Source organism: Larimichthys crocea, chromosome XIII (genome assembly GCF_000972845.2).
Source record: "Larimichthys crocea isolate SSNF chromosome XIII, L_crocea_2.0, whole genome shotgun sequence".
In the NCBI taxonomy this organism is placed as follows: Eukaryota; Metazoa; Chordata; class Actinopteri; family Sciaenidae; genus Larimichthys; species Larimichthys crocea.
In genome coordinates this window covers 22,609,759-22,625,394 of record NC_040023.1, presented here as the reverse complement: position 1 = coordinate 22,625,394, position 15,636 = coordinate 22,609,759, and the positions used below count along the sequence as shown (strand labels likewise).

Sequence of the window (15,636 nt, the reverse complement as noted above, 5' to 3'; positions counted from 1 at the left end):
GTATGCGTGTTTTAGTGGGAGGAGGGGAAGTTTTAACTGACTGTGAATCCTAGAATATGTGCGTCATGTTATTTTAATTGTGCATACTCTCAGCTGCTAGTAGGTAAACCTAGCTGAAACTAATGCAGTCCAACAAGATAACTGCATTAAATCCTAATTTCATTCCTATTAACTGCATTAAATCCTATTATCATGTTCATGTTTTGTTAACTGTTTTAGACAGATGTTGATTTAACTGTGTGGTTATTATGGAGGAAACAGTTTGTTGCGAATTATTTCATGTTATACTAAGAGGTGTTTCTAATATTTAGTCCCCATCATTGAAACAAATGGGCTGCATGTATGTTATTTTGTGCAGATGCAGGCCATTTATTCAAATGTTATTCAAATTTAAACTCTCTCTCTCTCTCTCTCTCTTAACTTCAATTGTAATATACAGAGCAAATAATCTAATGCATTTTTTTTACAGCTTATTATATTCATAGAGTTTATTTTCTAATTAAAATGATCTAAGATGTTCATTTGAACAGCTGACAGCAGAAAAGAATTCAAAAAGCATTCCTGTCTAGACTTCTGACACCCGACAGCTCCTCAGCCTTCCCTGTTCCACCTGTATCGTCAAACTGTTGACCCCATCATCCCACTCGCTGTGGAATGATTCACAAGGTTGCACATCCTCTCACTCCTTAATGGCATTTATTGCCAGCACTGTGACAGATGTGGCTTGAAATAAAAGAGCAGTCAGAGTAAGTTTAAGTCAACAGAATTTCAGGTTAAAGCTCCAGCAAACTTCTTACACTAGCACTTACAAATTTTGTTAGAACCAGAAAATTGACATTTCTTTCTCTGGAGAGAAATACAAATTGGATCATACACAGTCTTCTCCTCTCTGTAGCTGCATGTACTGTTGTCAAAATCTTTGAAAGGTTTAGATGGCGCAGCCCTGTGAGAGCCACACTTTGTCTTAGAGCTTCACAGGAAAATGGAAAATACCAATATCTGTGATAATTTAAAAACAAAAAAACATAAACCACGAAACAAGAAGGCAAACTTTGCTTTGAAATTGAATTCACTTTAGTCACTTTAAAGTTGTCGATAGCCAGGAAACCTAATGCATAATAATATAACTTTCATTATTATGGAAATGCATGTTTCTACCAATGCTGTTTTCAAGGCTTTAATATAAGGCACTTTATCAACAGCATCTTAGCATGCTACTGCTGGACCAGGCCAGGAGTCAATTGCTAGGCAAACATATTCTGTACTCCTGACTGAGGATAGCTGATAGTTCCAGTAACTTGCTACGTGCTTAAATATGATATTTAGAATTGTAGAATTAGGGTTAATGGATGTCACGTTGCCCATGAACTGTTGATAAAAAAAAAAGGATGTATGTTAACAAAGTCATTATGGACATAAACATCAAGCATTTTTGGAAAAAACGTAGTGGATCATCATCACCCCCCAACATTATTTTGTGTAAAACCTGTGTATCGATTGTATATTAAATTAATACACACAATACACAACTTTGTACATTTATACCTTATAAAACATTTAAGATTTCTTTCCTATGAAAAAGTATCAAATTACAACCTATTTTTTAAAATAGCTTGAAATTTGAGATGCTCATGTGTGCTTTATATTTGATTTCTTTTGATCACTGTTAATGTTTAATTGTACAATTAAGTGGTACAGTAAACCCAGGGAATTGTCTCAGTTCATAATGTTACACAAGGCTCATATTTCAGAAGCCAAATTATCTTCCATGGATCCTGAGGTTAGTCCAAACTGTGACAAATGCAAAAGTGCTGAAGCCTTTTATCATACGTAACGGTCATGTCCTAGCCTCGACAAATATTGGATGGAGATCTTTCACACCCTATCTCAGGTGTTAAACATCAAATTGGAACCAAATCCTCTGGTTGCTTTGTTTGGGGTTATTGGATGGAAAAAGCAATTAGCTGCTGAAAAACAATCCCTTCTGGTTCAGCGAGCAATCCCACCAGGTGGAGGGAGGTTGCCCCACCCACCCCCAGACAATGGGTGAAGGACATCATGTCACGATTAAAACTTCAAAAATCAGATATTCACTTCAGAATTCAAATGGCGAAATTCCAGGAAGTGTAGGCTCCTTTTTTAAAATACATCCCAGACCCTTAAATGCATGAATATTAATTGCAGCTTAACTTGATTACATTCTATTCACTCATTCACCGCAAGATGTTGGTGTGCCAAGTAGATACAGTATCAGAATGCCGTTTGCTGGCAGTGACTCAGGAGGGATTGTTTTATTATACAACATATACAGCATCTGTACTGTATATCGTTTGCCTTGTTCATATGTTGGCATTGGTGCCAGCTGCTGTTATTATATAATCATATAGAAATCAGATCAAACAGCACTGCACCTTTGTTATGCCCTGCAAAATCTCAATACAAAGATTTTGGTGTTAAAAAAAAAGAAATCCCAGCAGCCTTATTTACTTTAACAGTGGCAAAAAAACAAAACATATTTTATGCATTTTTGTGTGACCGTGTTGTTGTAAAACCACCCACTGACATGGTAGACTGACAACCAGTCAGGATTTCATTCAGAGGCATCAAATTTTAAAGCTTTGACTCACTCTATTCCGCAGGTGCATTTTTTTTAGCCAGAGTTGCTCTCTGGCTCTGGTCCATCGCCTGTGGTGGCTTGAAAATGTATTGATTTTCCTCTGCCTCCTCCTGTCATTGTTAGTGCTGAAATTAAAATACCAAAATGTATCTCTGATGGTCAACAGAGTGTAGCACCCCAGATGTTTAAGAATAAATCCCCTAATTTGGGACTGAGGAATCTTTTGTCTTAATATTACATAAGTTCGTCTCATCTCGTCTCGTCTCATCTTCTCCCGCTTATCTGTTGCCGGGTCGTGGGGGCAGCAGCTTCAGCAGGGAAGCCCAGACTTCCCTCTCCCTGGTCACTTCGTCCAGCTTTTCCAGGGGGACCCCAAGGCGTTCCCAGGCCAGCCGAGACACATAGTCCCTCCATAAGTTAAATAAAGTAAATAAATTACTGCTTGAGTCAGCTCTAGACAATGCTTGAGTTTCCACCAGAAGTGCCGCAGTGCGTTTCAGAAGCATCACTGCACAATACACAGCTGGTTTATTTTTGAAGGAAGCTGCAGCCAGCCACATGAAGTATTACAGAGCACATTGGGGTGGTCAGACATGGCATAGAGAATCCAGTCAGTTCAAAGTAAAATACACTGTGTTGTAAAAACTGAAAAAATATAACTTCATAGCCTACGTACCCATGGCAGAAGTACATAAATAAAGGAAATATTACCAAATATAAGCAATTTAACAAAGTCTGGTAAGCAAAACACTCTTCCCGCTTCTGAAATGTTCTGTATGGGCTATGAAACCACATGGCAAACAAACCAAAACAGCAGTGGACATGATGATGCACATGCCATGTGGCATTAAGGCTCTAATGTTAACAACTGATAAGCTGCAACGTGGCAGGTTTATTTTCCTGAATGCAGATAACCTTAAAATGAAATGAACTTGGCCCATACACTGCAGTAATGTTTTGTCACATTACTGCATAGTCTGTTTTTTGAATATTGACACTAAGACTTTCCTGACTTTAAATTCACTGGTCTGGTTAATGTAGCATTATTTGTGCAAAAAGAAACCATCCTCATTGTACAGCTCTGCACATAAATCATGTAACATTATAACACTCTGGCAGTGACAGCATACATTTGTAAAGCTGCACTGTCATAATAATACTAATAATGCATATCGAATGACAATGAATTGCCTATTTACTTACTAGTTTATTACACTTTCTGTGGGATAAAAGAGTATGTTTATCACATGACTGGAGATTCAAAGATATAAACCACAAGGATACTGTGTCTTTCAGCTTCAGAGTAAAACTATGAATTAATTTACAGTCCACTGACATTTTTTCATTATTTTTTCATTTTTCACTAGTGAAGCCCTGAAGGTGAACATGCAGACCCACAGGGCTGTCTGGCTCATAATACATTTTGGGAAAACTGTGGTTATGTATATTTTTTTGATTATGAGTGCTTTTGTATGGGTCCGACACACTGTGTTGACCCTCAGTCAAAATACCTTTCTCTATGATTAAATGGTCTTTTGTTACTGTGAAGCCACTTAAATGGATTTAAGGGTGAAGCCAACCAATCTTGTGCTGCTGGCGAAAGCAAAAACCTGGAGGGATTATCAACACAATAGATGTAATAAATGCAATGGACATAAGTCCAAGAGTGTTTGGAGAGTTGGCTCTTAATCATGTTATATTTCTATCAGATTAATATTTTTGCTTATAGGGACACACTCTAAATCCCCAAACGATGAGTGAACTCAGTTCCAAAGCATCAGCAGTGAAAATATAAGATTCGAAGGTGCCATTGAGCATTACAGCAAGTTCAGAATTGAAAGAAAAAAACACACCAACAGTCTCAAAATTCACTTTGCCAGCACATCATGTCATCATTTTAATGGCACAACCTGCAAACTTTGACAAGCTCAATTTTGGACAGCAAAGCATGCTAACAAGCCTGCCTGTTAAAAAACGTTGCAACAACTCAAAAGTTAACTTTGTCTTCTTGACCACGACCTACCGTTGCTGTCTGTAGCCTGCCAACCTTTTTGGCCGGAACAAAAATCCATCAGCTTGGCTGTCTCTGTGTGTCTGCCTCTATCTGTCTCTGTCTATCTATGTCTCTAACTAATGCACTCTAGTCTCCATCAGAGATACCATCTTTGAACCGAGAACATTACATGCTGTTGTGTGACAGAAAAAAGTGAAAGTGTCTTTTGAGGGCTTATGTAATCTCAGGAGTAAAGCCTACTGTGTTGTTTGAAGTGTAAATAAACATGGTGCTGCCAACAGAAGTTGATGAGGAATATGACATGTCTTTGATACAACAATTCACCGGTCTTGTAAGTGCCTTCAGTATTTATGGTCTGCAAACTCTACAACCACTCTGGACATGTGCTGACAGTTTGTCATTTTAAATGGGTTACATAGACTTGTGCTTGGGAAGTGAGAAGGGAGTTTATTTAATTATTTATCTATATATTTATTTATTTACTCCAGACTATATCTACAACTGACCGTTTTTCTTCTTTCTTGCTGTGTAAATACTGTAGATACCACAATAAACTTCCTCAAGTTTATTGAAAAATGTCACACTTATATAGTTGTCCTTGTGCCTTCTTCATCAGTCTTTCTTAATGTATACTAAATTGTTATAGCTCCTGTCACTCCTGCTGGATTTCAGTACCTATCCTAATTTCCACAGAACTGATAAATGTATGTCTTCAGACACGCGTACACACACATAATATTACCGAATCAAACGCTGGCAATATCCAATAAGAGGAATTTCCCGCAGTCTTCTCGTCTTTCATAAGGTTTAGAAACTGGGTTTCATCCTGGCATCCCTTCTATGCCCTATTGCCACTAATGTCATTAAGACACCATGAAGGACTGATTTGGTACTGTGACTCAGTTGCAGCTGTCGCCCATTTGACAGCTGGCAACATATTCTTTCACTCACAAGCTGCAAAATTATTTCACTATTTTCATATTATTGTTGACACCTCGGAGCCTGAATGTACAACCCCTCAGTGTTTTGGTGGTGCGGGGTTATTTGCATAAATTTTTGTTTCGTCGAGAGTTTGTTGATGTGAAAAAATTAAACTAAGTATACTCAACCCACTCATGAGAGAATGAAAACATTTAATATGGCCTATAAGAGGGAGCTGGTGTTTTGGCAACACAGCAATAACAGCTTTTGTCCCAAGTTTCTGATTCAGCGAAAGCTTTTTCAGCGCTATCCTAAATCAGCATATCACTAGCTTCCTGTTTTTTGAGACAGAATAATTTAATAAGCTAAGAAAGTCAAAGCCAAGAAAGTCAAAACTGAATCACAGTCTTGAAAAAACTTTAGCTCCGAGACATCTTACTTTCAGGTCACACTTGTCTGACTTCCAGAACGTAGGCTGCACTTAAAAGCCTCATATTTGCCAATTATTTCTGTCAGCATTTTGCTTACTTTCAGTGTCCAGAAGTGACCTTGCAACCTATAAGTACATCATCGTGATGGAAAACACTCTCCGAAGAATGTTCACTTCAGCACTGTTTTGCAAGGACACTAGTGTGATTAGTTTGGTCCCACCCTTGAAAATTTTGATTAATTCAAGAAATACAAAAACTGTTTTGGTTTATTTTAACTATTAACTATTAACTATAACTATTAGTCTAAAATTAAGCAGTGTGTCTCTCAAGTACTGTTTGCTAGACACAAGTGTGTGTGTGTGTGGCTATGGCTGTAGATGTGTGTGTCTGGGTTTGTGTGTGTGTGTGTGTGTGTGGCTGTATATTTGTTTTTGTGTGTACTAACGTGTCTGCCCCCTGCTTGCTCTACAGCTCACTCCTGCAAACAGCCACGGAGCCCGGCAAACGCTGACGTCATGGGTCTTGATCTGCCCTCCTACGGTTACACCCTGGTGTACACCTGTCAGCCAGGTTATTTCCTTTCCGGGGGCTCAGAGCACCGTGTCTGCCGCTCTGACGGCAGCTGGACTGGCAAGGTGCCTGTCTGCAGAGGTACGTGGTTAGCGGAGGCCTGCAAGGGCAGATTTTAAAGAAGATGGCAGGGAGGAAGGAGATGAAGTAAACGTTAAAATGTTTTGAAGATTGTTTATGCGCATAAAGGTGGAGGGTTTTGATTTGTCCAATAAAACTGATTAAATATAATAAGACATTGCAGTTTCTATGATGTTGTCTATAAACCCCCTGTGTCTAATTGCAATATGCCTGTTAAGATTTATTTATTTATTTTTGTGACTTGGTTGATCTGTAAGTGTCAGAATTGTACCACCAGAGATCTTACCAAAGTGAGGAAAAGTTTAATGCAGGCAGCAAGCATTGCATTGTTTAGTTTTCCAACATCCTCCAGCTGTTAAGCCTTGCTGTGTGTCACCTCATCTTTGTGACATACATATTTATGTTCTTCTGCAGTCGGCTCCAAATCACATGAGAAAACTGTCAAACCCGTACCAGGGACACCAAGCCCTAAAATAAATGGTGAGTCTTGAATTGCACAAGCTGTTTCAGCTGGTACCCAAAGAAGTCAGCAGTCTTGCATCTATCATATGATGGCATTACCACCAGCTATATGAACATTTCTTTCAGAGCCTAAACTTTGTATGTCATTATACTCTGCAATATGTTGGAACTGCAGCTCTCTAGCTGTGAAATACAGTGGATAAATCTGTGTATATTTTCAGCAAAATCATTGAACTTTGTTCTGTAGCCCAAAATCAGCATATCTTACAGCAGAGGAAAATAATTAGCATAGAACCTGATGTGTATTGTTTGTATTTTGGGCACATCTTTGATCCCTTTTCCCAGCTACATGTATGGTACTTTCTAAGTAAATAAGAGTGAGTAATTGGTTAATTAAATATAATTATTACCAGCATACTAATTGGTCATAAAAGGTACATTATGTACTTCATACATGCTATGTAATTAGTCTATGATTAGATTTTTGATGTAACAAGGTAATTATTTCCAGATTATACATGTAACTCGTAGAGATACACTACACTATTGTGTATGAATGATGTAAATATTCAAAAGGTATGTCATTAATATTCCCACAGTATTGCCACGTCTTAAACATGTCCTTAAGACCAACAGGATACACTGTGCTCATCCAGTGTTTTAGGTAAAGTTAGTTAAAATACCCAGGAAGGTGAAACTGCACTGAGAAAGGAAGTGCTGGAATCATTCACCCCCTATGGAATTATTGCTGTTGCTTAATCAATATCAAAGTAAAGCTATTATCCACGTCAATCACGGCAAAGAATAATGATGCTCATTTCCACCTCTTAAACATTAATTTGTTGTTGTACCAACAATTACTGAAATTGACACAGTAAATACTCGATAATTATTCCGACTATTATTAAATGGGCTACCTGGTACTAAGTGCAGTCACCTTTTTGTCAGGATAATTGACTCATAATTTCCCTGTAAATAATTACCAGAAGATAATGACTGTGCTGTAAAAGTGCTACAAGACATTTTATCATTGTAAAACTATTAAAAAAAAGTTCTGCAGAGTGAGCCCAGAGTTATCTCTTCCAGAATGTTATAATTATCATTAATTGAGAGTGTCAAAGCATATAAGGAATGTGGTATTATTCAAATTGAATGAAAAGACTGTTGTCAGCTCTCTGAAAATACAAAATATTGATTAGATTTTTCTTAAAAAAGAAAAATGTCAGACAAGATGGTTAATATGAATGATAACTAACACATTTTCATACTCAAACATGTTTTTCTCTTCTACTCTTTTTTTAATGCCATTATTTAATGAGTTTTCTTCGATCACCTTCTAGTTCCTGACAACGTCTTTGCCCCTGATTTCGTCTGGAAGGGTTCCTATGATTACAAAGGCCAGAAACAGCCGATGACTTTGACAGTCACAAGCTTTAATGCCACAACGGGAAAAGTCAATGTAACTTTAACCGACAGTAGCATGGAGTTTCTGCTCTCTGGTGAGTCATCTATAAATCATCTGTCTTCTACTTCCTCTCCTCCGCCCCCCTTTCCTCCTCTCGCTACTTCTGTGTGTCACTTCCATTTATTTTGAGGCTGCCTGGATGTCAATCAGTCAATCACCAAATGATCTCATGCATGAGAGTGGAAATTAACTATTGGCTCTAAAGACGGATGTATTAGCCTGTGCTGACTGACTAACTGCCCACTCAAGAGTCTGTTCTCGTCTTTTCTTACCGCTTTTCTTTACTATGACTCCATGCATATGTTATCTCAGGAACAGCTAGAGGGAATTTCTTCATATTTGACACAAACTGACACTGTGACTTCACAAAGCAAGATTTTGGCCATAATATAAAATTTCAGACAAATGTCTAATCTGATAAAAAATGATGGAAGTTGTTGTGGAGAAATTGCCAAGTCAATGGTCAATGGTGAGGTCAGGAGGGAAGAAAGTGTTCAGGAGCCTTTGATGCCTTATGCTGTAATATTTATTGAAGCTTGGCCAAAGAGAAATAGAGACACTCTCAAAGTACATCAAAGGTGCCTGAGTCAGTCTCACATTCTGCCGGACACATGCTGGTGGTCAGACTTTAAACCTCAAGATAACACCACAAGTACTATACGCCCCAAATAAGGCAAAGAGAACGTTTTTACCAAGAAAGGTGTCATTGTCAACATATTCTACCTCAAGGCCCACACGTGACCTAAGGATAGAAAATGGTGATGGTGTTTTATATCCAAAAGGTTAACTTCACTGTAACATCATTGTGTCTATTCTACATAGGGTCAAGCATGCTTGAAGAAGAGCTGTATGGTGTATGTTTAGAAAAGCAGGAACCATTGTGATGATTACTATGGTAACCAAGGTCAAAGGATAGGACTGTCAGATAGATACACAACAGAGACTTCTATAGAATCAGATAGTCAAAGGGTAAATATATTTTCTAATGACCAATTGACCTCGTACTACAGATGCATTGAGTGTGACCTTTTAGGGAAATTGAGTAGTTCTGTCAGTATTCTGAAGACATATAGACGAGCCGGACGGGGCAGCTTCTTCAGAATCAATGCGTCTTGTGTATTTATATTATTTATAAATCCTCCAATCTCCTTGGCCAAGCTTCAATAAACCTTTCAGAGACATCTTGGACTCATGTGCACTCCACTGACTGAACTGAACATCGATGAAGAGAATTCTCCACATCAGTCACAATGTACTAAAATACTTTTCTGAATACTAAACTGGAGACACTAATCTTTGGTGCCCACCGTGAAACTGTTATGATCTTATGTATAGATCTTATGTGCTTCTGGGTTGAAAGTTTTTGAAGAATTGTCTACTGTCATGGCCAGAACTTTGTGTCAGCATCAGCTTTGTTGACTAAGCATGTGAACATATAAAAGATATTTGACTGTTTTTGTTCTCTCATTGGACTTACACATTATTACACAAACAGTAGTCCACCTCAAGCTCATCGCCTTTGCTGATATTGAGGTTCAGGTGATTGTCGTTGCCATGGATCAGTCTTCTGTACTAGTAAAGACAGCATCTCTCTCACTTCCTTTCCCACTTTCTCTGCAAAAAATACACTTAATATCTTTTATTGAGTTCCTTCAACGTCTTCACTACATATATTATATTCTATAAGTCTGGACAGACATGAATGTAAACTGCCTCTTGACTGGTTGGCAGAGGCACATAACCACAAGCCAGTAATTCTTGTTTTCTCTCTGCTTCTTATTTTATCATTCCCCCACACTCGCGCGGTCTCATCTCTTTATTCACATCATTTCCCGTGTTGCCTTTCCTCCCTTTACTTTGTAGGAGTGTACAAGCGCCAGGAGGCACGGTTAATGCTCCTGCTGTACCAGATGAGAGCACTGGCCCATAGCTCCCTGAGCAGGATTACTGATGAGACCTGGGCAATGGACGGGTTTGTAAGTATACACAGGAATTTGAAGCAGCTGGCCAGCGATCTTTTGACATAAACTAAAAGCTGTGACTGTTTCATTTTATTTATTTATTTATTTATTTATTTATTTATTTATTTATTTATTTATTGTTTTTCTTTCAGTCTGACAGAGAAGTAAAGTATTACAGGCTTATAATATTTCACTTTTTAATATTTTACTGTCAGACATCTAACTACTTGAGAGCCAAAAGTAAGCCTTCCTTGGACTGAATCAAGCCAATGTTTCCTCGTTATTAGTCTTTTCACATCCTACTTACAATGGCAACAAAGTAAAAAAATAAAAAAAAATTTAAAAAAAAGATACATGAGAAGAAACTGTGACAACAAGCAGAATAATAATTTCCTGGCTTATTGTCTGTTTTTGTTTACGTCTATTTACACTGGCTGTACATCAGATACACCAGCTGCTCTGTGTGAACCATTTCAGCTTTCCTGCTTGACAATTTGCTGAATAAGCTCAGACACACACCTGACATCTAAGACAACTGGAGCGACTGCAGAACATTCTTTTGTTGGTGGAACTGAAGTTCTTCTAAAATAAACTTCAAGGTCCACTTATTAACATGTGACAGGTGACTGCACGCGGCTGAGCTATTGATAGCATACGGCGCCGCTTCTGGAGCGAGCTTTCAGAAAACAAAGGTGTTATTTTTGAATGTAGCAAAACAATGTGTTGACTGTCATACTAAATACAGCATATGTAGTTTATATGTGGCGTGGAAGAAATGCGACACTGTCTCAGGTGACAGAAAATAAAAATTCAGATTTTATTCATCCACTTGAAACAAAACAAACTGTTCCTCGAGCTCTGTGTTATTTTTTTCTTCCAGGTTTCAGCTGAGCCTGAGGGTGGCAGCTATGTGTTCCAAGGCCTCATACAGGGTAAAGACTATGGACAGTTTGGACTACAGAGACTTGGTATGTGTCTTTTCAAATACAAAATCCCATTGCTATTGGTCACTCCTCATTTTTCATAAAAGCAAAGAAAACATGATGTTTAAACCCCCCCACTCCACTGCTGAGGGAGGAAAGTATCTCTGCGCTCAAACCTGAGTGGGAGATGTATGCATACAGAAATGATTTCTAACATTACAACAAGCTAATCGTGATCAAATTTTTATGAACACAGAAAATGTTATGACAGGTTTTCTTTCTATTCATGCCTACTGTTACGATGCAAATAGTCTGTTTTAATAAGTCTGGTTAAATGGCAGCACTCACATTTATAGTCTAACTGTAACACCTCATTTTATAAGCAAAGGTACAATATTTGCTCATTACTGACAGTATATATACATTTATAGTGCACTGCCACTACTGCCACTGTCATAAAACCCAAAGTGGATTATTTCCTTCCACCTCATCGTCCTTCATTTCTTTGTGCTCAATATTCCTGTTGTCACCATCTCATGATTGTCTTCAACAAGATTATCACAGTCACAGTGATCATTATCAGTATGATCATTATGGTTGCCGTCTTTATCAGCTGGCTGCTGCATCTCCGGCTTGTCATCATTGTGATCATCTGCCTCTTCATTATCATCGTCATCACCATCATTGTCGTCGTTACCAGCAGATGATACGTATCTTTCAGTGTTTGTGCCATTTTTGTTAATATGATTACTTTAAATGTTCTTCATACACTGGCTACTTTCAACATTCTTTTGCTAAATCTAATGTTTTTTTTCTTCCAGGTTTGAGTGTAAGAGAGAATATTACACTCACTGAACCCGAATCCAACGGCTCCACCAACAGCAGTTCTGTCGCTGTCGCTATCCTTGTGCCTTTCTTTGCCCTCATCTTTGCAGGCCTTGGTTTTTATCTCTACAAACAGCGGTATGTAGTGAATCCTGGTATCTTACATAGAAGCCAAATCTAGTCGCTACTGTAGTGTATATCTGTTTGGTTCCCACTTGAGAGAGAAAGTAGTGCAATTTCATGAGTGTGTCCCCCCATGTTGCGTCTTAAAGTTATCTACCACAGATCTGCTGTTGAAAAAGTTTCGGAAAGCTAGATTTATGTGGATGTTTGTACAGTTACAGAAACTGCACATCAAAATAAGGTAGATAGTACACTGTGGCCCACTTCCACAGCCTGCATTACTGCAAAAAGCAGCTTACTTGTGAGAGGCTTCAAAGCACATTGCAATATTAGTCAACATGTTACTGTACCATCCGGACCACATTACACACCAGTATACAGCATTTTTAATGAGCATCAGTTTAATACAATATTAGGCATATGTCTGTATGTACATGCTGAAAGAAGTGCTGTGTGTAGGCGAGTGGATTTTGTCTGAATTTAAGCGGATACCTCTAAGAGCAGTACATACGCAGAGAGCCTGTGACATGCAAATTTAGCACTCATTATGTTACTTACCAATGGACTGGCATAGAGCTTCTCAGACTGATCTTTTCAACAATAATTACCATTCAGCCTCATTTGCCTTCTGCAGCTGTCCACACCAACATAATGGAAGTATGTTTATTGGATTGGAAGGAGAGGAGATAATTGGGATACTGTCTCTCAACTAATATGCAACCTCATTCTTTTCTTTTCCCCAGGAAAACAGATAAAGCGCAGTACACAGGATGTTCTGTCCACGAGAACAACAATGGACAGGCCACTTTTGAGAATCCCATGTACAACACAAACACAAAAGCTGCTGAGGGGAAAGTCGTCCGCTTTGACCCCAATCTCAACACCATCTGCACCATGGTTTGATGTCTACAGTATGAGAGAAACACAGAAGGAGAAACACAAAGAGGGGAGAATACAACTTCGTTTGCTTAACATCAATATATATATATAGACATTTATATTTTTTCCTGTTTCTGATGACATAACAGTCACAGAATTGCTCAGAAACATAAAGCACACTTTCAGCAACACTTAGGGCTGTTGCAAACGATCATGATTAACAAGTGAGGAAGGGGAAGTCCCGCACTTCTCCAGATCTTCCCATAGTTCGGTGAAGAGAAGTGTTCTTTACACTCTGTGAGTGCTGGCTTTATGAATAAAAGAGCCTCTGGCGTATAGATAAAACAGAGTATTTTATGCTCTGCAGTATAAATGTAGAGGGGTAACTTCACAATGCCAAATGAAAAATTTAAACTTTTTATTTTTGAGAAAACAGCCCAGATCTGGACCTTTTTGTTTTTGTCTCATGTTGATCCTGATTAGAGTTATTTTCTCTTACGGAGGTGCAAAGCCTCTTGACTGTGAGTTGATCAATGTAATCTTTAGAGTCTATTTTCCAAGCCGTGGGGTGTGGGAGAGGAGATGAGGAACTAGAAAAGAAACTGCCTCTCTTTGAATTGTATTGGTGCGGTAGTCTTTTCAAAGTTATATGGTCAATTATACCTCTTAATTGGATGGTACCTCCTACTGATCAAATATATGGCCAGGGATTTAATTACTGAAGTGCAGTACAATTTTTTGAGTGCCAATGGGAATGCTAGGGCTTTTATTGTTACACTGCAGGTTCTCTGACAACAACAGAGTGCATTTTCTTTGAAAGAGATGTAGTCAACATTAGAGTTTATTATCAAGTTGTGTGCGATGAATTTATGACAGAAATGTTCTTTAAGTATGAGAGTTTAAATTGAGTCTAGTGAAGGCATACTCTACCTTCCAGTATATCAATTTGGGCTGTACTCAAATCATCTATCTATTTAACCTGTTAAGTTATTGAAATTCTTCTGAAAAATGATTTATTTTTAGATATTTTTGGTTTTGATTTACCAGCTCTGACTCTGTTTGTGTCCCAGATAACCCCAGCCCTGAGTCTGTGTATACCAAGAATCTCAAAGTAGGAGCTACTTGCTTAATTGTTTCAGGTTTTATCGAAAGATAAAGTTGAGAATACCTACAGTGTACAGCACCTACAGCTGGCCAGGTTTCCCAGAAGTCTATTTAAACCTGGATGTCAGTAAATCAAAGTGCAAAGATATGTCAGCGTGCACTCTGAGGTTAGATGAAGCTTGTTGTCTTGTTTTATGTCACTAAGAATTTTGACATGCATCTGCCTTACTTTCGAGTAATTCCAAGAGAGAGTAGAGAGAAGTGCAACTTCCACATTATCTCTGTTTTTTCATGAACTGAACAGTGTTTGTTAGTCTATAATTCTTTTGGGAAACTGTGCCTTAGTCAGTAAGTAACCTGATCCATACTCCTACTCTGAGAGACTTGATAGATACACAGCCATGGCCTATTTTATTGACACCCACTGATACAAATGGTTATTTCACTGTCTTATTGAACCATCAGCTTCTGCCAACAAATGTACAGTATACATGAAAAAATTTGCACACTTAAACACGAGCCACCATTAGTATTGTACTATCATCCGAGTCCATCCATGTTTTAAAAACAAAAAATAAATTTGACATCACATTTCTACATCATTGCAGTGCCTTGGATACTGTATGGGCATATGTTTTTAAGGACAAAACATTTATTGCATTTGTGAAACTGTACATCAGTGTAATGTATCAATGCACAGTTAACAACGATTTAGCTGAGTGATGTCAGTTCTGATGGTTTATCTAAGAGGAGGTGTGTTTGAAAAGCAGCTCATAATTTCATACCTGTGCATGTTGGCAAAAAGTGATCCAGTATAGCAATTGCTGCTATAGTACTTTGTACCACTATGTTGATTCCTGTCATTGCTGTTACATTTTGTACATTTATACAGTTTTGATACTTGATGGCATTCTTTGGCGAGATGTCTTGTGTTATCGATATGTATTATATTTTGCGAATTCATATTTCTTATGGACGAGAAAAGAAATGCATCTGGTAAAAACAGTATAAGGTAAGTCGGTCTCACATCAGACTAGAGTAGAATGCTTTTAAATGTACCACACAATTGTTATCCCATTCAAAAAAAAAAAAAAACTGTGTAAATGAATATGTACATATTACAAAACTTTTGTAAAGAGATATATTTTTTATGCAAATAAAGCATTTGTAAGTTATTGAATATGTTGTGTAAAATTTCACATGTAAATGTCATGTAAGATCAAAAAATGTTTTGTATTTTTTTCTTTATCAGCAATGTAT

The 15,636-nt window shown here is 37.9% G+C and overlaps 1 protein-coding gene across 5 annotated transcripts in view; it reads left to right on the top strand.

The window, feature by feature from the left end:
- LOC109138772 (CUB and sushi domain-containing protein 3) overlaps positions 1-15,551 on the top strand; it is a 205,529-nt gene extending 189,978 nt beyond the window's left edge. For all 5 annotated transcript variants that reach the window (XM_027287060.1, XM_027287059.1, XM_027287058.1 and 2 more), the window contains 7 exons: positions 6,455-6,634; positions 7,049-7,114; positions 8,437-8,595; positions 10,425-10,537; positions 11,403-11,490; positions 12,267-12,408; positions 13,137-15,551. In XM_027287060.1, coding sequence (XP_027142861.1) covers positions 6,455-6,634; positions 7,049-7,114; positions 8,437-8,595; positions 10,425-10,537; positions 11,403-11,490; positions 12,267-12,408; positions 13,137-13,296 — 908 coding nt within the window. In that variant the 3' untranslated portion in view covers positions 13,297-15,551. The remainder of the gene's footprint in view (positions 1-6,454; positions 6,635-7,048; positions 7,115-8,436; positions 8,596-10,424; positions 10,538-11,402; positions 11,491-12,266; positions 12,409-13,136) is intronic.
- The last annotated feature ends 85 nt before the right edge of the window (positions 15,552-15,636 follow it).